This window comes from Gopherus evgoodei, chromosome 1 (assembly GCF_007399415.2).
Source record: "Gopherus evgoodei ecotype Sinaloan lineage chromosome 1, rGopEvg1_v1.p, whole genome shotgun sequence".
In the NCBI taxonomy this organism is placed as follows: domain Eukaryota; kingdom Metazoa; phylum Chordata; order Testudines; family Testudinidae; genus Gopherus; species Gopherus evgoodei.
In genome coordinates, this window is record NC_044322.1 from 269,529,126 (window position 1) to 269,552,009 (window position 22,884).

Here is a 22,884-nt window from a genome sequence, read left to right on the forward strand (position 1 = left end):
GAAAGCCAGTTTCTAGGGGAACTCGGGCAAATTTAGTAGCTGAAATTACTGCTGACTCATTTTAAGTGATTAGATTTCAGGTCAGTATCCCTTTAAGGTTCCAGCAACATCTGTGACTCAGCCCCTTGCACATACATTACAGTAGATGTCATTTTACAGCCCTGCAGAAGGTGTGAACTTTAATATCTTAATATACAGGCTTGGTGTGGCCAAGTTGGCATTGCTGCTGGAGCGTGTACTTTAAATAAATCAGAGGAAGGAAATGCTAAAGTTGCACCTGCATCATTTCTGATCTGTGCAATAACACAGAATGTTACTGAGACCAAGGGGGGGGGGGTGCATTAGCTATAAGTGGTTCAACTGGCGGCCTGTGGTCCAAATCCAGCCCATCGGATGATTCTGTCCAGCCCCACACAATTTTGCTCTACAAGATGGGATCCTCCATGCAGCATGACCTCACACACACACTGTACTGCATGATCATGCTGTATGGAGGACACCATTTTGTAAACCAAAATGGCATCCTCTGCAAACTGTGACCTCACAGGTCAAGCCATATGGAGAATGCCATTTTGCTTCTGTATGTTGCCTGTGGAAGTGCCACACAGCTACACCTGCGGCACACACCACTGAAAAGATTAGCTCATCAGCAACCAGAGATATTGAGAACAAATGTTGGAATTTTCCTACAGGATCAAATATGATGTCAAACCACACCAATACCTTGGCTCTAAAATTTTTACCAGAATTCTTCTTAATAAGGCAGTGAAAAAAGGAGAACCAGTTGTCAATTTATTTAGATGTAAGCAAGAGGCCATTGAAGAAGCAAAGCAGTCATGGTGTAAGGGGTAAAATATAGTCCTGGTTAAAAAACTGGCTAAAAGCCAGACAGCAAGAATTAGGATTAAATGATCAGTTTTCATCATGGCAGAAGGTTAACTATGAGGGCACCTCAAGATTCTGTACTAAGTCCTTTATTGTTTAACATATTTATTGGTCTAGAAAGGGGATGAGTAGTGAGGTTGCAACACTGGCAGTTGACAGTTATTTCAGTTAGTCAGGATCAGAGAGCCCTAACCAAACTAGATGAATGAGCAAACAAACTCTGGTGTTAAAAGGCGCACATTGCAGGGGAAATATACCTCACAAGGTTTGAAATTCACTTATCAACCCAAGAAAGGGACTGGGCATTATCACAGACAACTCAATGAAAACTTCTGCCCAATGCATAACTGTGGTCAAAAACAGCTAACAGGGTTAATAAGGAATGGGATGGAAAGTACTACCAAAAATCATTATGATGCCTTTATATAAGTCAACCTCACCTTGAATAGTGCATGCAGTGCTGGTCACCTTATGTCACAAAGGATAGTGCAAAGCTGGAAAGGTTTCAGAGAAGAGCAATAGAATGATCAAACGCCTGGACAAATTCCATATAAAGAGAATGAAAAGCTTGAGGATGTTCTCCTTAGAAAGGAGATGTGACAGAAGTATGTCAAATAATGAATGGTATAGCAAAGGTGGATTGGATTGAAAGCTTCTATCATCCCTGTCTTATAACACAAGGGGCCATTCACTGAAATTAAAATGTGGGACATTCAATGGAAAGACAAATAATTATTTTCTTTTTGCCAAATACCAGAGAACCATAGCCTGTGGAACTCTCTGCCACATGGCTATCACTGAGCTCCAACAACATCATATGAGTCGAGAGGGAGGATATTTATAAGGAGACCAGGGCCATCCTGGTGAAGATGTGAGGCCCTTCCCTGCAGGCAGTAATAGGGCCCCTACCCCCACAACAGCCACACACAAGCTAGACCCCCAAAGCACAAGAATGTGCCAGGCCCATCAGCCCCTTGTTTCAGTGTTAGCACTGGCCAACCCCAGCGCTTGACTCGGATCCGCCTTGTGGCGGGTAGTTCCGCAGGCTGGCGCTTCGGGGGAGGGGCGCAGTTCACCAGCTCGGAATCCCCCAAGAGCCGCCACCCCTCGCCAGGCCCAGACAGCTGGGAGGTTCCATTCCCCGACGGGGTTGGGGAGGACCGGTACCAAGGGCACCCACGCGCTACAGCACCACCCCCTACCCCCAAACGCCCTTTTGAAAGGACACGCGCCCCAAAGGCGGAAGTTCCCCTTCTTCTCCGGTTTCTCGCCACCGGAAATACCCTTCCTGCCCCAATCACAGGCAGCCACCCACCGGGACAAAGGCCCTCTCGGAAGTTGGCTCTATGGCGCTACCCTGTTCTCGACGCTCTAGCGCTGCCTGATGGTCTCTATGGCACCTACGCAATGGCTTCTAGACAGTTCTTCCGCTTCGTCTCGTCTGCTGGCCCGTGGCGCGGCGGACGTGTCCCGTCCCGAACTCTATGGTTTTCAGCGCTGACGCGCTAGGGGAGGCGGCGCTCTAGCGGAAGGCTGAGCGGCTTTAGTGATTCTCGAGACGCTCTATGCGGACATGGGGAGCTCTATGGTCTCCATAGCGGCGCTCTAGACGGTTCTCCCCGATCTCGATGGCTCCGCGCCGCCGGGCCGGGAAAGCGGAAGGGACGTTGCCCTTTTAAGCCAAGGGGCGGCAGGGGCCGCACGAGCCGCCATGGAGCCGGACACGCTGGAGTCGTGGATCAGTGAGTGGGGCTGGGGGGCAGCGGGGCCCTCCGCGCGCGCGGACACCCGCGGCCCTGCCGCCCGGGGATCCGGATCAACCCCCCTCGTCAGCGCCAGTGTGATCCGGATCAACCCCGCTCACTGTCCCTCCGTCAGCGCCAGTGTGATCCGGATCAACCCCCCTCACTGTCCCTCCGTCAGCGCCAGTGTGATCCGGATCAACCCCGCTCACTGTCCCTCCGTCAGCGCCAATGTGATCCGGATCATCCCCCCCTCACTGTCCCTCCGTCAGCGCCAATGTGATCCGGATCATCCCCCCTCACTGTCCCTCCGTCAGCGCCAATGTGATCCGGATCATCCCCCCTCACTATCCCTCCGTCAGCTCCAGTGTGATCCGGATCAGCTCCCCTCAGCACTCCCTTGTCAGCGCTACAGTGTGAACCGGATCAACCCCCTCCCCCTCCCTGATTGCTTCCACGGCACGTTCCAGATCTGCTGGGCTGTCCACCCCTGCTAGACCAGAGAGCCCACCTCACTGCCTGGCCCCCAGCCGCCTGGCTCCTACCCCTGCCCCCCATGCACCTACCCCTGCCGTGATCAGTTCCACCCCCAGCTCTGATCTGTGGGTGTCAGTATCCTTCGCTTTTAGGCTTGTTCTCAAGCCACTGCACCCTCATAAGCAGTTTGTTATCCTGCTGATGTTAACTTGTGCTCCTCTGTCTCTTTGTTGTGTGCACCTGTTGTCTCTCAATCATACATTTTAGATTATAAACGTTTTGGGCATGGACTCTCCTTTAATATGTGTGTGCAGTGCCTAGTGAAGTCGGCCCTTGATATCTGGTTGGGGCCTTGGTACTACCGCTATACAGATCCACCTGCCACTCACACTCTGATCCAGATCCAGTCCCATCATTCATTTATGCTCTCGTTAATGAAGGATAATGGAGTGGACAGTATGCTTATAAAATTTGTGGATTACACCAAACTGGGAGGGGTTCCAAGCAGGTTGCAGGACAGGATTAGAATTCAAAAGGACTATGGCAAAGTAGAGAATTGGTCTGAAATCAACATGATGAAATTCCATAAAGACAAATGCAAAGTACCTCAGGAAGGAAAAATCAAATGTACAACTACAAAATAGGGAGAAACTGACTAGGTGGTAGCACTACTGAAAAGGATCTAGCGGGCTTAGTGGATCACAAATTGAATGTGACTCAATGATGCAGTTGTGCAAAGAGCTAATGTCATTTGGGGTGTATGAATAGGAGTGTCATATGTAAGGCCTCGTCTACACTACCGGGGGAGTTCGATCTAAGTTACATGAATAACGTAGCTGAAGTTGATGTATTTAGATCTACTTACTGCGGGGTTCATGCTACCCTATGTCAACGGGAGACGACTCCCCTTGCGCTTCTCATTCACTAGACCCGTTAAATCGACCGGCGATGCATCGATTGCCACACATCAGTTAGTGTAGACAAGCCCTTAGACACAGGAAGTAATTGTACTGCTGTACTCTGCGCAGGTGAGGCCCCAGCTGGAGTACTGTGTCCAATTTTGGGTGCCATACTTTAGGAAGGATGTAGACCAATTGGATAGCCCCCAGAAGACAGCAACAAAAATTATAAAAGGTTTTGAAAACCTGGCCTGTGAGGAAAGGTTAAAGAAACTGGGCATGTTTATACTTGAGAAAAGAAGACCGAGGGGGGACCTGATAACAGTCTTCCAATATATTAAGGGCTGTTATAAAGCGGATGGTGATCAATTGTTCTCCATGTCCACTGAAGGTAGGACAAGAAGCAATGGGCTTAATCTGCAGCAAGGGAGATTTAGGTTAGATAATAGGAAAAACTTTCTAACTGGAAAGGTAGTTGAGCTCTGGAACAGGTTTCCAAGGGAGGTTGTGAAATCCCCACCATTGGAGGTTTAAGAACAGGCTGGACAAACACTTGTCGGGGTGGTCTAGGTCAGGGGTTGGCAGCCTTTCTGAAGTGGTGTGCCAAGTCTTCATTTATTCACTCTAATTTAAAGTTTCACGTGCCAGTAATACATTTTAACGTTTTTAGAAGGTCTCTTTCTATAAGTCTAAAATATATAACTAAACTATTGTTGTATGTAAAGTAAACAAGGTTTCCAAAATGTTTAAGAAGCTTCATTTAAAATTAAATTAAAATGCTGATCTTACACCGCCAGCCTGCTCAACTCGCTGCCAGCCTGGGGTTCTGTTCACCTAGGCCGACAGCTGGCTTAGTGGGGCCTGCGGCCAGGACGCCAGCTGTCAAGGGGCTGGCAGCAAGACTCCAGACTGGGGGGGGGGGTCCAGGGGTCAGAGCAGGAGGCTGGGGTGTGTGGGAGGTGTAGGTCAGAAGGCTGGGGATGTAGGGGGGTTCAGGGCAGAGAGCTGGGGGTGGGGGGTGCAGGGCAGAGGGCAGTGGGGAGTGCAGGGGTCAGGGCAGAGGGCTGGGGGGTATGGGGCATACAGGGCAAAAGACTGGGTATGGGGGGTTTCAAGGGTCGGTAGAGGGCTGGGGGTGTGTGGGGGGTGTAGGGCAGAAGGCTGGATGTGTGGGGGCTCAGGGTCAGGGCAGAGGGCTAGGGGGTGTAGGGCAGAAGGCTGGGTGTGTGGGGAGGGTTCAGGGCAGAGGGCTGGGTGTGTGGGGGGGTGCAGGGCAGAGGGCAGTGGGGGGTGCAGGGGTCAGGGAAGAGGGCTGGGGGGTATGGGGCATACAGGGCAAAAGACTGGGTATGGGGGGTTTCAAGGGTCGGTAGAGGGCTGGGGGTGTGTGGGGGGTGTAGGGCAGAAGGCTGGATGTGTGGGGGCTCAGGGTCAGGGCAGAGGGCTAGGGGGTGTAGGGCAGAAGGCTGGGTGTGTGGGGGGGTTCAAGGCAGAGGGCAGTGGGGATGTGGGGGGTGCAGGGCAGAAGACTGGATGTGGGGGGCTTCAAGGGTCAGGGCAGAGGGCTGGGGGTGTGTCTCGGGGTGTAGGGCAGAAGGCTGGGGGTATGTGGGGTTCAGGGGTCAGGGCTCGGGTGTGGGGAGTGCAGGGCAGAAGGCTGGGGGGGGGGTCAGGGCAGAAGGCTGGGGGGGGGAGTTCAGGGGCCATGGCTGAGAGGTGTGGGGCATGCAAGGCAAAAGGCTGGGTGCAGGGAGGTTCAAGGGTCAGGGCAGAGGGGTGGGGGGGTGCAGGGCAGAAGCCTGGGTGTGGGGGGCAGGGTTCAGGAGTCAGGCAAGAAGGCTGGGGTGCTTGGCTCTTGGGGGTGTTCCCAGCCCTGTCCTGAGCAGCTCACGGCAGGGGGCTGGAAGGGATATGCCCTGTTCCACCCCCTTCCCCAAGGGCTCTTCTCTCCCTCTATGGAGCAGGGAGCCACTCTTCCCCCTTCCCCTCGCAAGGGCCATCAGCTGATCTGAGCAGGGAAGGAGAGGAGGAGGGGCAGGAAAGCAGCACAGCTGGGGGAAGAAGCGGGGGAGGGGGGAAGTTTGGCTGCCGCAGGACCAAGCTTCTGCCTCTTGCCCTCACAGGGGAGAGCAGTGGGCTGGGGGTCTGAGTGGGGCTGGGGGCCAGGACCGCGGCAGGCAGCAGCGTGCCACTCAAAATCGGCTTGTGTGCTGTGTTTGGCACCCGTGCTGTAGGTTGCCGACCCCTGGTCTAGGTTTACTTGGTCCTGCCTCAGTGCAGGGGGCTGAAGTTGATGACTTCTCAAGGTTCTTTCTAGCCCTACATTTCAGTGATTCTCTTTGGGGTGGCTCTGATCCCCTTCCCAACTTCACCTGCTGGTAATGTTTGCAAACTTCCTGCCATGGTATTTCATTAGCTTCCATCTCAGTTCCAGTTTTGACCCCTTTGGGGGAGGCATGTGGAGGGTCTGCTCTCCCCTCAGTGTGAACCTCTGTTAATGCAGCTTGTGAAAGGCCAGACTCCTGAGTTAGTGAGTGGCCTTGGTATTACACCCCACCCTTACAACCTGTGTGGCTGATTCTCGCTGGGTGGGAGATTCTGTTTCTGACAGGATACTCTCTTTTCTTCTCTCTCACATCCAGACAGGGCTACGAATCCTCTCAACAAGGATCTGGACTGGGACAGCATCAATGCTTTCTGTGAGCAGCTGAATAAGGAGCTAGAAGGGTGAGTACACTCCTTCCTCCCTCTAATACAGCGGCTCTCAACCTTTCAGACCACTGTACCCCTTTCTGGAGTCTGATTTGTCTTGGGTACCCACGAGTTACACCTCACTTACAAACTACTTGCTTACAAAATCAGACATAAAAATACAAAAGTGTCACAGCCACTATTACTGAAAAATTGCTGATTTTCTCATGTTTACCATGTAATTATAAAATAACTCAGATGGAATATAAATGTTGTATTTACATTTCAGTGTATAGCACAGGGGTCGGCAACCTTTCAGAAGTGCTGTGCCGAGTCTTCATTTATTCACTCTCGTTTAAGGTTTCGCGTGCCAGTAATACATTTTAACATTTTTAGAAGTCTCTTTCTGTAAGTCTATAATATATAACTAAACTATTGCTGTATGTTGTCAAGGTTTTTTCCCCACTTTGAACTTTAGAGTACAAGAAGTGGGGACCTGCATGAACGCTTCTAAGCTTAATTACTAGCTTAGGTCTGGTACGCTGCCACCAGCCAGAATTTAGTGTCTGGCACACTTTCTGTTCCCCCAAAACCTTCCCTGGGGAACCCAGACCCAAACCCCATGGGTCTTAAAACAAGGTGAAATTAACTATCCCCTTCCTTTTCCTCCCAGACTTTCCCCTCCCTGGGTTGCCTTGAGAGGCTTCTCACCGATCCAAACTCCTTGGATCTTTAAACAAGGAAAAATCAATCGGGTTCTTAAAAAGAAAGCTTTTAATTAAAGAAAGAAAAAAAGTAAAAGTTATCTCTGTAAAATCAGGATGGAAAATGCTTTACAGGGTACTTAGATTCATATAGACCAGAGGGGGACCCCGCCCCCCCCCCCAGCCTTAGATTCAGAGTTACAGCAAACAGAGGTAAAAATCCAGCAAAAAGAGACATTTACAAGTTGAGAAAACAAACATAAGACTAATCCGCCTTGCCTGGCTACTACTTACAATTTTGAAACATGAAAGACTGATTCAGAAAGATTTGGAGAACCTGGAATTATGTCCCGTCCCTCTCAGTCCCGAGAGCGAACAACGAACCAAACAAAAAGCACAAAGACTTCCCTCCACCAAGATTTGAAAGTATTTTGTCCCCCTATTGGTCCTCTGGTCAGGTGTCAGCCAGATTTACTGAGCTTCTTAACCCTTTACAGGTAAAAGAGACATTAACCCTTAACCATCTGTTTATGACATATGTATAGTAAATAATGTTTTTAAAATGTTTAAGAAGCTTCATTTAAAAATAAATTAAAATGCAGAGCCCCCCAGACCATTGGCCAGGACCTGGGCAGTGTGAGTGCCACTGAAAATCAGCGTGTATAAACAAGTCATTGTCTGTATGAAATTTTAGTTTGTACTGACTTTGCTAGTGCTCTCTACAGAGCCGTCCCTTGGGTATGGCGAATCAGGGCGACCGTTCTTTGGCGACCTGCGCTTTGCGGGACCCCGTGGTCTGGTGTGATTGGCCAGAGCGGTCGGTCCTGGAAGTGACGGATTCATCACTTCTACCCCGGGCCCCGCACTGCCCTAGGGAAGTTCCTAGCTCTCTATATAGCCTGTTGTAAACTTAGACGAATATCTAGATTAGTTGATGTACCCCTGAAAGATCTTGGCAAACCTCCAGGGGTACACGTACCCCTGGTTGAGAACCACTGCTCTAACAGCTCCAGGTTACATATCTGAATTCCAAATGCACGATCTTGTAAGCTAAGCAGGGTCGTTCTGAGTCTGTGCTTGAATCAGGGAGAACCTCTCAGGGAAAAGTCCTTCTGCTTCAGGAAATGGCATAAAAGCCCAGTGGGTGGCACTCTTTCTTCTCTCTAAGGCAGTACTGTGCCCTGCTCCTCTTCGGCTATGCCTCAATGCCAAGGGGGTTCGTTGGTGGATTTTTAGGTGGCTGTGGAGCCCAAGTGGTGCCCTGCAGATTTTCCCACAGAAGTGACAGGTGTAATTTTGGAGTAGACATAGTTGTTCTTTCTTTCTTTGTCCCTTCTCTGTCTCATAAGGACGTCTGTTCTCCTCAAAGTGAGCTGTGGCTCGGAGTATGGTGTGGCACCGCTGTGTTCTTTTCTGTGCCGAGTCTTCCTAGTTTGTTGGGTTGATGCCTCCCTTTTTAAGGTGCACTTTCAGTATGTCTTTCAGGCTCTTCCACTGCCCTCACATGGTGTTTGGGGGAGGAGAGGGAGGATGTTGCTACTCGAGGAGATGTAAAACTGAGGTCCTGGTTGTTTCTGACCCACGGCTCTTTTTGCAAGAACAGGAGTCCTGGCCAAATTCCTACAAGAATAACAACACTCTGCCAACCTCTAAAGTTTCACACTGGAAGATCACTCTTCTCTTCCCCCACTCCCCTTATGACTTTGCTGTGTAGCTTTGCTTGTGCAGAATCACAGCTACATTCCACCCCAGAGGCAGCTGCATTAGTGGGGCAGTGAAGGATTCCTACAGAGATTTGTACAGGACTTTGAGATCCTTTGGGATTAGAGATGCTCTAAAGCCCCATCAGTTAATTAATGAAGTTGCCATGTGCTATTGAAACTAGCCCCTTTGCCCCAAGCCCCGTAAGGACTTTGTGCATACCCAGAGGTATGAGCAAGACTTGTGTCCCCTGGAGAGATGCGGGTCCATTTCTCGTTATTAATAATATCTAGCCCTTATATAGAGGTTTTTCATCAAAAAAGATCTCAAAGTGCTTTGCAATGGAAATCAGTATTATTGTCCCCATTTTATAGATGGGGAAACTGAGGCACTGACTGGGGAAGTGACTTTCCCCAAGGTCACCTAACAGGCCAGTGGCACAGCCAGGAAATTAACCCAATCTCCTGAGTCCCAGTCCAGTGCTGTATCTCTTAGGTTACACTGTCTCCCTACAACCACTGTGCTTTTTCCCCTTCCAGTCCTCCACTTGCCACCCGACTTTTAGCTCACAAGATCCAGTCTCCGCAGGAATGGGAAGCCATCCAGGCCTTAACGGTAAGGGAGAGACTCTCCAGACGGGTTAGACAGATTAAAAGCCAGGGTGGGGAATGCCCAGTTTTGCTCTTTGGACTATGAGGACTCTCCCATATTGCTCAGCTAAAGCCCTGGTGCACCCAGGCTGTCGGGAAGGGCTGATAGAGTACTGCCCCTGGGCTGAAGGTTGTTCCATCTCAGTTGAAGTGGAGGATCTTACCCCAGAGGGAATCAGTGGGAGTGGCTTGAATGGGCCTTGGATCAGGCCCCTCATAATCTAGTCCGAGCTAGTGCTATGAATGCCTCTGCTGTGAGCTCCCCTGTTTTCTGTGTCTCTGATGGATTTACCCCCCAACCACCACAACACACACTAACATGAGCACGAGGGTTCACTGCCTGTCTCTAGGGTGGGGGAGGGAGCCCAGAGGACATTCCCACCAGCTGTTTCTCCCCTCCCGTGGTCTTCTGTGTGTTTCAGGTAACCACGTCTGCCTCTGCGCCCGCCCTGTGTAGGGCCAGATTGTTCTCTAGTCAGAAGGCTGGCACCTGTGATATGAAATGGAAGGGGGGAACCAGCCTGGCTGCAACAGAGGCTCCCAGGGTCCCTCCCTGGTGACCCTGACCCCACGAGCCAGGATGTGGGGCCTGCTTTCCCTTTCCCTCATGCTGCGGGGTCAGTCCTGCCAAGGGGAGCCGGCTCCTCCGCCTGCTGACCCTGACTCGGCCTCTGCTCTCTCAGGTGCTGGAGACCTGCATGAAGAACTGCGGCAAGCGCTTCCACGACGAGGTGGGCAAGTTCCGCTTCCTCAACGAGCTCATCAAGGTGGTGTCCCCTAAGGTGGGTGCCAGCGCCCCGTTGGCAGGGCAGGCTGTCAGGCGCCAGTGAGGGATATAGAGAGAGGTGGAGCTGGGGTAGGGATTTCCCCACTCCCCTCCCTAACCTGTGCAGATCTACATTACCTGCTCTCTGTGTACTCCCAAAGGAGGCCATTGCTGGGAGTGAAAGTTTTGGGGGAGGAGGACTAGGTTTGCTTCCCTCTGTGTTCCACTGGGACATAGCAAGGCAGCTTCTCGTTGGCCACTGTAAACTCCTCTACAGAGGAATTTCCCCTTATGCACCTTCCCCCTGCTGAGCAAATGGGACATAAACTGGCCCTTCATCTCAGGGTGTCTGAGGGCTGCCTCACACTGACAGTTACTGCCTGGAATCTCATATAAACTCTGGCCCTCAGGGCCTCACCCACCCTCCCAGCCCCCGTATGCTGGAGGCCAACCACAGTAAGGGGCATGTTGCAAGGGCCGTTACTAACTTCCTCCTTCCCTTCCATTGTCCGTTGGGAGCCATCTCACTTCTCCCTGAGAGGTTGGCCGTGTATGGATCAGCTCTGCCCACCTCTCCCCTCAGTATCTAGGCAGCCGAACTCCTGAGAAAGTGAAGTTGAAAATCCTGGAGCTGATGTACAGCTGGACACTGGGGCTACCTCAGGAAGTGAAGATCGCAGAGGCCTATCACATGCTGAAGAAACAAGGTGAGAGCCAGGTATCTCCTTTGGGGCAAGGGCCTTCCTCTGCTGTGGCAGAAGCTGGGTCCAGACTGGATTCTGGCCTTCTCCATGCTCAGGTCAGGTCTAGCCTCTGTATGGGTTGCACAATTCAGAGGCCAGAGGGAGCAAATGGGAACTTTAGCAATCCAGGCAAGAGGGGGAGAGTCTCTAGTGGTCTGACCAGTGTGTGGGGTGAAGGGGTGATATCTATCTTCCTCACCAGCTCCCCGCAGATGTGGCTTCATAAGAGGTGGGGCCATAGGAATAATAGGGTTATAACAGACCAGGACATGTGATTCATGGAATGACTGGGATGATTTCCTGCTAGTGGGGATTTGGAGACGCTGCAGACGATGCACGGCTGGAGCAGGGGGTGGGTGGAGCATGCCCCCCAATTCCAACCCCAACCCTGACGCAGAGAGGAATTGGACTGGCCAGAGGGAAAGATGATGTCCATTGTGTGAGGCCTAGATCAGGGCTTCCTGGAGCGGGGTTAGCAGAAGAGCCATCTGGTAACCCCAGCACCGCTCCAGTGAGGTGAGGGCCGGGCCCGGTGATGTTTCTGCTCCTCTCCCCTGCAGGAATCGTGAAGAGCGACCCGAAGCTGCCGGACGAGGCTCCCTTGCCCCTGCCTCCCCCCCGGCCCAAGAACATCATCTTTGATGACGAAGAGAAGTCCAAGGTGAGGGCTCTGTGGGAGGAGGAGCAGAAGGCCTGGCCTTCCTGCGTCTGTGCTCTCTCATCTCCGTCCGTGGGGCTGGCTGGCGCAGCAACATAACCAGGAGTTCATTTGCCTGCTGTGTGCTGTGCTCAGGAAGGGGATGTGCTTAGGGCGTGATCCAAAGCAAACCAGTAGAGAGATTCCCACTGATTTCAGTGGGCTCTGAATTGGGCCCTTAGAGAGAAACTTGCTATTTGACCTGTTGAACTTGATGCTGCCGGATACTGATTAGGGTGATAGCATGGGGACTAGTATGACCTAGCATTGACACTCGTATGAATGAATTGCAGCTGCCGGAATATTACCGGGGCGATGGCTCCTCTTGCCACGTGGCATAAACTGATTGCAGCTCAGAGCGCAGATGCTCTTCCTCTCCCTCCCCCCAGGACACATATGGCCCAATTGTTTAACCCTCCCTTGAACCATCCAGCATCGGCCTCCCTCACAGCTGGGATACCAGATGGATAAGCCACCGCTCTCTTCCGCTCTGGCAGTGCTGATGCTCTTAAAATGGGGAAAGCTGGAATGAGGCTCCCGTGGCAGCAGCTCCATAGTCAAGGCTATCCAGCTGTTTCTAGCTCTGCACAGGAGACTTGGCGGGAGGGTCCAATGTTAATTGGACAAAGTGTTTGTAGAGAAGCGTCTGGAAAAAGTCACCTCTTGTTGGAACAACTCCTTAGTGATGACTCCAAAGGGTGAGTGTGGCTGTGAGGGTGAGTGGATGAGTGTGTAGGAAGGGCACTGGGTCTGAAGCTAACAGAGAGAGCTTTACTCCCAGGGGTTATTCATTACCATTAACAAAGGCAACGCTTTAACGAGTCTGGGGCATGGCTAAACACACGAGTTGTGGCACTTGGACGATACTGGTAGAATTGAAGCTGAACCCTACCCACTCCTCCACCCTCCAGCGTGGACATAGTTATACCAGTGTAACTGCGATGTGTGCTGACCTGTATAGCTATTCTCGTATGGGATGGGGAATAAGGTAGGCCAGTGTAAGAGCCTCTATCAGGGTATAAATGCAGCCACTCTAGGGGGTTGTGCTGCCATTCCTGGTACAAGCGAAAAGTCACTCCCCCAGCCAACATAGCTATACTAGGACCAAAAACTGTGTGTAGACTGGGCCTGAGGAAAAATGCCTTCTGTCAGGTGTCGCTTTTCTCTGTTAATCAGGTTTTGCTTCCTCTGTGCTGGAGAAGTTGGTCTCCAGCTCCCTATACGTCAGACAAGGCCGGAATTTCTAATGTAATAAAACAAGCCAGAAAAAATCATGTCTGTGTGGCATGTTGGGGGACCTTTGAGGTTCTTTAGTATGTATCAGAAAGATACATACTAAAGGCACAAAGGCAAACAAAGGCACAAGCCCAGTTATGTTTCCCTTTGCCTCTCACCTTTGAGGTCATTTGTGGCCCTTTAACTGGACTCTCAAACGTTCAGGCTCTTCCCTGTGCTGAGGGCGTGGGTGTTCCGTTCATCAGCGATGCCCCAGCCTTAGTTCTGTGTTAACAGAACAGTCTTTCTGGGAACCATCTGCTTTAGAGTGACTCCTTCTTCCAGCCACCCAGGCTTGGAATTGCCTCCTCTGCCCCAGTCCACGTGCCTCCCTGTCTCTCTTGCAGATGCTGGCTCGCCTGCTGAAAAGCTCCCATTCTGAGGACCTCCGGGCTGCCAACAAGCTGATCAAGGAAATGGTTCAGGAGGTGAATTTGCTCATACAGTCTGTCAGCAGGGAAGGAGCACTGAGGATTTATCCACCACAACCCCCTGGGGAGGAGAAGCCTGGCACAGGATGCAGAGAGGCCCTGGGATGGGGTGGAGCATATGGCTAGTGTGCTTGCATCACCGTATTGACCTCGCAAACAAGGGAGCCCACTTCCCATGACATCAGGGGAGGGGCCAATAGGGGGGTGAGGAGAGAGATCCCTGGGATTTGGAAGTAAATTCTGCTCTCCCCAGTCAGGTGGAGGTGGAGGGAGACATGGGACATAGGCACAGAAGGCGTTCTTGGAGCACATACCCTGCTGTGGCACCCTTTGCTGGTGCAATCCTAGCCCTTGTGTCATGCAGTGGGTGCAGGATGGTCACCAGTGTAAACTGAATCTCTCCACCCAAGCCGAAACCATTCCAGGAGGAGCCCATCCCTGCCCTGCTCTCTCCAGATGTCATTCAAAGGGGGAGGCCGCTCTGTGCCCGCTGGCGTAGCCGTCCCAGTCCCAACTTGTGGGGAGGGAGGACATCAGACCCCCTCTCACCCCTCTGCTTCTCCTGCTCCAGGACCAGAAGCGAATGGAGAAGATCTCCAAGCGTACGAACGCCATCGAGGAGGTGAACAACAACGTGAAGCTGCTGACGGAGATGGTAACCAACTACAGCAAGGGGGAAACAACGGAGAGCAGCGAGGACCTCATGAAGGTGAGGGCGGGGACTGCCCCCGAGTCACTTCCCTCTGTCTCCCACACCAGGGTGAGGTAGAGGGGCCCTAGGGTTCAGTGGGTTTTTACTCTGCAGCTCCTGCCACCTCCCTTTCCCCATCCTCTCCTGAGCGCTTCCCTGCCGCCCACCTCCGCCCCCTTTCTCTCCCCCAGGAGCTGTGCCAGCGCTGCGAGCGCCTGAGGCCCATGCTGTTCCGGCTCGCCAGTGACACAGAGGACAACGACGAGGCGCTAGGTAAGCCGAGCTGCCCGCCACCACAGCACAGCCCCACTCGCTACCCCCTCCGCCTGCCCTTCAGCTGCGTCCGACATTGCATTGCTATGCACCCCACCTCAACCCTGCCCGCTGGGCCATCCCCCTGGGGCTGATCGGTAAGTGGGTGCTGGGGGAAGCCCAGCTGTGTGTCGTGCGTGGCCAGACAGTGAATCAGGGGAACTATGTTCAACATGCCATTGAAAGTGCAATGGTGGAGGGGTGTGTGGCAGATCAGAGGATAACCCGGGCAATGAGCGATTGCTCTGGGGCATGGAGCTGCGATAACAAAGATGTCTTTGCCAGAGCAAAGAGTCAGTTCCCTGGCTCTCCTCTGCCCCAGTCTGTAGGGGGACAGGGAATGCCAGGGGCTGCACGTGGCCGGGCTGCCACTTGACACCCCACCTCCTCTTCTGCCTTCAAATCCCCTGCCCCTTCTATTGCAGCAGAAATCCTGCAGGCCAATGACAACCTGACCCAGGTGATCAACCTGTACAAGCAGCTTGTGAGAGGAGAGGAGATCAATGGAGAGACTGTGGCTGGCCCCCTCCGAGGTGAGGAGCCCTCAATGGGGGAGGGGAGTTAAGGGGGAGATTCAGCCAGGGGAGGTGGCAGCCAGGCAGCCCCAGGGGAGGTGGAAAGGTGCAGTTGGGGGCCTGGAGCAGGGTAACTGGGAGGCTGAGATGAGGAAGACACTTGGTGAGCCAGATGACATGCGAAAGATGCTTTGGGAGGGGTGATCAGAGACTGTGGGTGAGGCTGAAGCCAGAAGGGGGAGCAGAGAGGGGCGTGGGGGTAAGAAGGCAGATTGGTGACCAAGCCAGCTCCCAGCAGAGTGAGAAGATTAAGGAAGGGACTTCTCTCTTTACAGCTGCTCAGTGATCAAAGCCTCTGTGTCTTCCCTACAGGCAGCACCTCAGCCCTCCTGGACCTGTCGGGACTGGACATGCCAGTGCCGGGCCCCTCCTACCCAGCCTTACCCACCCTGTTGGGTGGCTCCATGCTCCCTGTGCCTGACCCAGGCAGCTCCATCTCCCTGCTGGATGACGAGCTCATGTCTCTTGGTGAGGAGGGAGAAAACGCTCGTCTGTTACTGCATGGTTTGCAGGCGAGCGGCGTCTTGAAGGGGGATAGCTGCTGCTGGGAAAGGCTGACGGTGTCTTGAGGGGGGTATGTCTGCACTGCAGCTGGCAACGAGCCTCCCCGCCTGGGCAGGGCAGTCAGACTGGCGCTAGGGGGGCTCAAGCTATCGTGCTGCAAATAGCAGTGGGGACGTTGTGGCTCTGGCGGAGACTCAGGCTGGTGCCCCGAGCTCAGAGCCAGGGGTCACGTGGGCATGAGAGCCTGAGCGGCAACATCCACACTGCTACTGTTAGCACCTGAGCTCGGTCCCGCTAGCACCAGTCTGTCTACCCAGGCTGGGAGCATAGACACGTCCTGGCAGGCCGAGAGGTTACTGCTCCGCACTGCCACGCGGGAAACCCCATTCGCTTCTGCGTCTTCGTGCCTTGCGAGCACCTGGGCCCTTCGCAAGCAGCTCTCGTTTCCTAGAGTGCAGTAAACCTCTTGTGCGCAGACACAACGTAGCACAGGAGCTAATGGTTACGAACACAGAGGGGTGGGGATCTCCGCCCCGGGGGCCTCCACTCTGTTACTGGGGCTGCTGATGTCCCGGGGAGCTGCCTTGTACAGATATGTTGCCAACACACACTGCGGGCTGCCGATGCAGAGTAGATCCCAGGGAATGCAGCTCCCAAGGAGGCTATTATGGGAAATAGGCTCCTAAATCACTTAGGGGCTTTGGAAGATGTTCCCTTTAGTGATTGTCCTCTGTCTGCCTCGGGGGGGTAGGATCGTTGATGGATGTTTTGAGGGGCCACCTTGTGCCATTGACTCTCTTGGGTCCCTGCCTGTCCCCTGTGTGCTGAAGGGCAACTGAGTAGCCTGGAACCAGAGAAAGAAGCTGATGGAGAGTGGGGAGTGACCAGACCTGATGGAGTGGAAACTAGGGGCACTTTGCTTTCTTCCCAGCCCTCCATCCCTGCATGTCTTCCCCACCCCACCCAGGTCTGATTGGCACCTGCTCACCTCGCAGGCTGTCAGTCCCCGCTTCAGTTAACCGCAGGGCTCTTTTCTCATGTCGGCTCTTTTCTTCTCACAGGACTGAATGACCCGGCCCCCCAGGCTGGGGACAGCAGCGGCTGGAACAGTTTCCAGGTAACAACCTCAGAGCAGAAGGGCAGTAGTTTGTGAGAGGGAGGAAGAGACTCTGAAGATGAGGCATCATGGTTACTAGGGGCGGTGGTGTATACGCACTGGGAATGGTGGGGCAGCGCGTGGGATAGAGGGGTGGTGCTACATATGTGATGGGGATGTGAGGAGTGTATGTGACAGGGAGTGCGGTGTCTGGGGCACAGGGGTTGTGGCATGTGGCACAGACGGCGGTGAGCGTGGGGCAGAGGGGGGAGCTGCGTGTGTGGTGGGGATGGAAGTATATGGGGCACGGGGGTGTGGCATGTGTGACGGAGATGGCAGCGCATGTGACATGGACGGCGGTGTGTGGGGCACGGGGAGTGCGGAGTGCGTGCCAGGGATGGTGGCATTTGGAGCAGAGGGGAGCGGTGTGTGCAACAGAAATGGTGGCATGTGGGGCAGAGCGGAGCGGCGTGTATGACGTGGACTGTGGTGTGTGGGGCAGAGGGGTGTGCGGCGTCTGTGACGGTAACTGTGCTGTGGGGCAGAGGGGGGAGCGGCATATGTGACATGGATGGCGGTGTGGGGCACAGGTGTGGCGTGTGATGTGGACGGAGGTGTGTGTGGGGGGGGCAGAGGGGTGTGCCATGTGTGACTGGATGACGGTGTGTCGGGCAGAGGGGGGTGTGGCGCTTGTGACGGGGACGGCGGTGTGTGGGGCAGAGGGGGCTGCAGCGTGCGTGACGGGGACGGTGGCGTGTGGGGCAGAGCGGGGTGCGGCGTGCGTGACGGGGACGGCGGTGTGTGGGGCAGAGGGGGGTGCGGTGCGTGTGACGGGGATGGCAGTGTGTGGGGCAGAGGACCTGTGTGGCGTGCGTGACGGGGATGGCGGTTGTGGGGCAGAGGACCTGTGCGGCGCGCATGACAGGGACGGCGGTGTGTGGGGCAGAGGGGGATGCGGCACGCGTGGTGGGGACGGCGGTGTGTGGGCAGAGGACCTGTGCAGCGCGCGTGACGGGGACGGCAGTGTGTCAGGCAGAGGACCTGCGTGACGGGGACGGCGGTGTGTGGGGCAGAGGGGGGTGCAGCGCGCGTGATGGGGACGGTGGTGTGTCGGGCAGAGTGGGGTTTGGCGCGCGTGACGGGGACGGCGGTGTGTGGGGCAGAGAACCTGTGCGGCGTGCGTGACGGGGACGGCGGTGTGTGGGGCAGAGGGAGAAATGACATGCGTGACAGGGACGGCAGTGTGTTGGGCAGAGGGGGGTGCGGCGCGCGTGACGGGGACGGCGGTGTGTGGGGCAGAGGACCTGTGCAGGTAGCAGCGGCACACAGAGTGCTGAGGAGCAGTGTTGTACAAACCCCAGGCGCAGGCTGGCTGTTGAGCTAGGTGTGTCCCTTGCTGTAGTGCCCTCTGGCTGTCATTGCAGGATAGCAGTGAGCCCAGCCTGCCCTCCGTCGCCACTGCTCCAGCACTTAAAGCAGAGGCAGGAACACCCGCCCCTGGCCCTTCCCCTGTCACCAGTGGCCTGGATGACCTGGATCTGCTGGGGAAGACTCTGTTACAACAGTCCCTGCCTCCAGAGTCACAGCAAGTCCGATGGTAAGAGCCAGGGCCAGGATCGGGGGTGAGGAACGGACGGGATCAGCCGGCCTTTCCTTAGCCCTGTTCCAAGCACCATGTGCTTGGTCCGATGGCCTGCTCCCTTATCTCTTCCACTCCCAGGGAGAAGCAGCCGCCCCCCCGGCTCACATTACGGGACCTCCAGAACAAGACAAGCTCTGGCACCTCAGTGACTGCCACCAGTAGCACCCCCACCCTGCTCCGGAGCATCTCCTCGAGCCCTGCGGCCCCCCTACCACCTCCTTTGGAGCAGTCTGCCCCTGCCACACTTCCGAGAACCACCCCCACGCCAGCTGGAGCTATGCCGCCCGCGCTGGGGCTCCCCACTCCCACGTCCCCCCAGGAGATCTCGCTGGCAAACATCACAGTCCCTCTGGAGTCTATCAAACCCAGTGAGTGAGGGGGAAGAGACCGCTGGCTGGGGGCGGCAGGGTTATAAGGAATCCTCACCTGACTGGGTCTAGGAGAGGGCCCACGGGGCTGGTTGTCCCGTCTGGGAGTTTCCATCAGTCCCATGTCTATGTAGCATGATAGGCTCCACCCAGTGCCCATCTCTCTGCTCCTACTGATGCTGTTCCCTGGTCTCCCCTCCTTGCAGGCAGCATCCTCCCGGTGACTGTCTACGACCAGCATGGCTTCCGGGTCCTCTTCCACTTTGCCCGAGACTCTTTGCCCGAGCGGCCTGACATACTGGTGGTAGTGATCTCCATGCTCAGCACAGCCCCGCTGCCCATCCGCAACATCGTCTTTCAGTCTGCCGTCCCCAAGGTAGTGTCCCCAGGACTGGGAGAGAAGGCTGGATCCTCTTGGGGGGTGGGATTGGGGAGGTGTTTACTGCTCCTGACCCGATCTTGGGAGCTTGCAACGGTTGTGTTTCTTTTTCCCCCCACACAAACCCCAGATCCTCAGTCTATTTATGCACACTGCAGTGAAGGCAGATTTGGGGTGGGGAGGGCTCCAAGCTGGGGGCTGAGTTCATTCCTTCTCTTCTCCCCACCCCACTGCTAATAGCTGTGTTCCTCCGCACCTGGTGGATGGAAATCTCTGGTCCAGGGGCCAAGCATGATCCAGTGGAGAGTGCCAGGAGGTACGGGCTCTAGTCCCAGCTGTGCCACTGACCTGCTGGGTGACCTTGGCAAGTCACTTCCCCTCAGCATCTCTCCCTGTAAAGCAGGGCAACTATATGTCACTGGCCTCTGGGAAGTGCTTTGAGATCAGCAGGCAGGGAGGGCTGTGGGAGAGCTAGGCTAGTAGCGAGGGCTGGGAGTGACTGAGCACCCTCTGGGGAGTTTCTGACTCGGGTGACTGGATGGGGATGCCTGCCCTCATGGGGCAGAGTCTATGCTCAAATTTAGACAACTGGGCCCTATCACCCTCCTCTGGAGGTATCAGATGGTGATGCCCCGGCCTCTCACCACAGGTGATGAAGGTCAAGCTACAGCCGCCCTCAGGGACAGAGCTCCCGGCGTTTAACCCCATCGTCCACCCGACTGCCATCACACAAGTCCTGCTGCTTGCCAACCCGCAGAAGGTAAGGGCACCTCCCTTGCTGCACAGAGCCCCCTGGGGCAAGCGTCTCCCTGTGCTGCTCTAGGATGGGGCTGGCGCCTCTCTCCCTGACCTGCAACTCCCTCTCTCGTTCCCATGCTCATGCCAGCTTTCCCAAGCCCCTTCTGCCCTCCTGTGTGTGAGTCTCTCAAACCACATCCCCCTGCCCCACCTCCTGATCGCATTTCCCTTCTCTTCCCAGGAGAAAGTGAGACTGCGATACAAGCTGACCTTCACCATGGGGGAGCAAACCTACAATGAAATGGGGGATGTGGACCAGTTCCCCCCTCCAGAGTCCTGGGGCAGCCTCTAGGGCCAGGGAAGGGTGCTGTTCCCAAATCCCAAGGACTCTGCATGCCTGCAGGACTGGAGTCTCCTGGGGCCGGCGCGTGGACTCTGAAACTAGCCACTGGGGCCAGGGAGCAGCAGCAGTGTGTGTGAAGGCCTGCGGATGAGAGCTGAGCCCAGGGAAGGAGGGTGTCGGCTCAGTGCAGGGTGGGGGACCGGGATTGAGCAAGAAGCTGCTCTGACCGTCTTCCCTGCTCTTGTAATCCAGCCTCCCCTCCCGCTTCTCTTCTAACCCTGCTTCCCCTTCAGCATTAGGCGTAATGATCAGCTGAGAGCAACACTAACAAACACTGGCCTGGGGGCAGAATCTGGGGATCCTCCTTCCTCTCCTGATGTAGGGCCTTTGCTGCTCCTGACCCTCGATCTGCTTCAGACTCCCCATCCAGTCCCTACTCCTAGCAAACTCCACTCTGGGACCTCTGGGGGTAACTTTGGGGGCTCCCCCTTTGCAGCCTCAAGTCATCTCTCCCCACCCCGTCATGATTCCCTACCCACGGTGGGATCACCCCGAGAAACCGTGTGGAGCAAGGCTGAACGGGCTGGGCGAGGGGCCTTGACCTCCCTTCACCGCAGAGCAGGTATCCGTCCCTGCTGGGGGCAGGTTTCCCAGAGTCCTTGGCTCCCGCCCCGGGGCAGAGCAGTGCTGGGGAGACTGGCTGCTCTGTGACACCGAGCCTGTGTAATGCCAGCAGGGAGCTCTTCAGTTCCATGGCACCCAGGCTGCATCCTGGCTCCCAGCCGCTGACTCAGGCAGGGGGAGGGGGGGTCTGGAACTGGCCATGCCCTGTCAGACCATGTCCCATTGCAGCAAGCGGTCAGGGTCACGGTGGGGGTGGGGGACAACATGCCGTATGCAAGAAGGACTAGCAAGAAAGCAGCGTGGCCTCCTTGGGCAACAGTGAGGAAGAGGAGCAGGTATTCAGCATGTCTCCACTCCTGGGCTCGGATGAGGCTGTTCCAACTTGCAGGCTCCTCCCCTCCCCTCCCCATCTGTTGCAGGAGCCTGTGATGAGAAGCAGCTAAAAGCCCTTCTTCCATCTCACCATTTGAACTCCTTGGTTTGGGGGGTTTATGTCCTTCCTCTTGTGAGGATGGGCCAGCAGAGGAGTCCCCCCCACCCCACCCCACCTGCCACCCAGGAGAGTGCAGGCAGCTGCCTGAGGACTTCAAAGGGGAACCCTGCTGGTAGAGCCCCACATGTTGGTACAGGGGAAGGGGGCATTTCTCGGCACTGTTCCCGGAGGAGCTGACTCAGTGCAGGTTAGCGATGAGGGAGCCCAGATTCCAGAGGGCTCTTTGGAGGGACATAGGAAACTCCTGATGCTCCATCTGACTGACATAAGGGCAGGTCTTTCTCCGTGCATCTGGGATTCCAGCAGTTCAATCACTGTGACGTAAAACTGGTATCTGTTGGACCATGATGCCGGTAGGGAGGGGAACAGATGGATTAATGGTTGAGCTGCAAGCTGCGTCCTTCCCCACTATACCTTCATTTTGCTGATTATGTCGAAGGCTGCACTAACCCCTCTTCCCCTGCCCACCCCTAGGCAGGTTTCAGGCTCTGTGCTGAGAGGGCTCCGTCTATTTGCAACTGACCTGCATGTCATGGGAAAAACGTCTCCCTCAAGATGCGTTGGAGAGAGGGTGCTGGCATAGGGGCCTTGCCCACAAGTGAGGGCTCGATCCATGTGTCGAAGGCCAACCAGTGGGGCTGTGCTCCTGTCTTGGGGGAATCAGAATTGCTCTGGGGGTGGGGGCCTAGAGCATGGAGTGGGAGGAGGGGTTGGAGGGAAGGCCTCTGTGAGGTGGGGCTCTACTGCATCTTATTTTCTTTTCTGGTCTCTTTCAGGGTTTTTGTAGGGATTTTCTTTGCAGATCTTGTTGGTTCTCGAACAGACTTGTATATATTTTCGGTACAAATTCTGTACATGGAAAAGGATTTAAAAAACCGCCCGGCGCGAAATCTGCTGTATTTATGGGAAATAAAGAGTGTTCTTTCCTGATGTCTGTGTTTCCTGAGTCAGACTTGGGCAGAGCTCCCCCTGCTGTCACCAGTGAGCCCCACACCTGTAAGCCATGGAAACTCACTGTCGGTGTCCCTACGCCCTCCCAGCTAAGGTGAGTGCTCCCGTTGGTGCCAGGGAGACTTCCATCCCTGATGTGGGGATTCCTCTCAGTGCAGCCAGACCTGGGGAGAAGGCTGTACTCACGTGCTGGAAGTGTCCCCGTTCCCTCTGCCCATGTCAGCATGCTGCAGCCTAGACAAATACAGCATGGATCCCCAGTGACGGGGAGGCAGGGGCTGGATGGTGCCTTCCACCCACCTTGAGCTCTGTCTACAGCAGCCAAACCTGAGTTCAAACCCAAACCTGGCCTGGACACTCACCCTAGCTCATTTAGCCTAGCCATGAAACTCAGGAGCCTCCCTGGACTTTGTTCACTGCCCTGCCCTGCGGGAACCACATGCCAGTGCAAACAAGAGCTGTGAATCCACTTGCTGGCTAGCTGGAGCTGCTCTGGGTTTCATGGTC

General features: G+C 54.9%; 1 protein-coding gene across 3 annotated transcripts; it reads left to right on the forward strand.

The window, feature by feature from the left end:
* The first annotated feature begins 2,492 nt into the window (after positions 1-2,492).
* Positions 2,493-22,356, forward strand: GGA1 (golgi associated, gamma adaptin ear containing, ARF binding protein 1). Of its 3 annotated transcripts, none has more exons than XM_030545790.1 (17): positions 2,493-2,627; positions 6,646-6,730; positions 9,639-9,714; positions 10,433-10,531; positions 11,099-11,222; positions 11,819-11,919; positions 13,578-13,658; positions 14,233-14,370; positions 14,544-14,625; positions 15,090-15,197; positions 15,552-15,707; positions 16,805-16,860; positions 18,264-18,436; positions 18,560-18,849; positions 19,056-19,225; positions 19,878-19,988; positions 20,208-22,356. In XM_030545790.1, the coding sequence occupies exons 1-17, from the start codon at positions 2,597-2,599 to the stop codon at positions 20,316-20,318; spliced, it is 1,992 nt and encodes a 663-aa protein (XP_030401650.1). In that variant the 5' UTR covers positions 2,493-2,596; the 3' UTR covers positions 20,319-22,356. The 3 variants fall into 3 exon arrangements, with proteins under 3 accessions (XP_030401650.1, XP_030401651.1, XP_030401652.1); XM_030545791.1 differs by having other exon boundaries at positions 15,093-15,197; XM_030545792.1 differs by lacking the exon at positions 19,878-19,988.
* Positions 22,357-22,884: the final 528 nt, after the last annotated feature.

Coding starts and splice junctions, on each gene's coding strand:
- GGA1 (XM_030545790.1), top strand. CDS start 2,597: ATGGAGCCGGACACGCTGGAGTCGTGGATCA. Junction 14,371..14,543: donor GCAGCGAGGACCTCATGAAG/GTGAGGGCGGGG, acceptor TCTCTCCCCCAG/GAGCTGTGCCAGCGCTGCGA. Junction 15,198..15,551: donor TGTGGCTGGCCCCCTCCGAG/GTGAGGAGCCCT, acceptor TCTTCCCTACAG/GCAGCACCTCAGCCCTCCTG.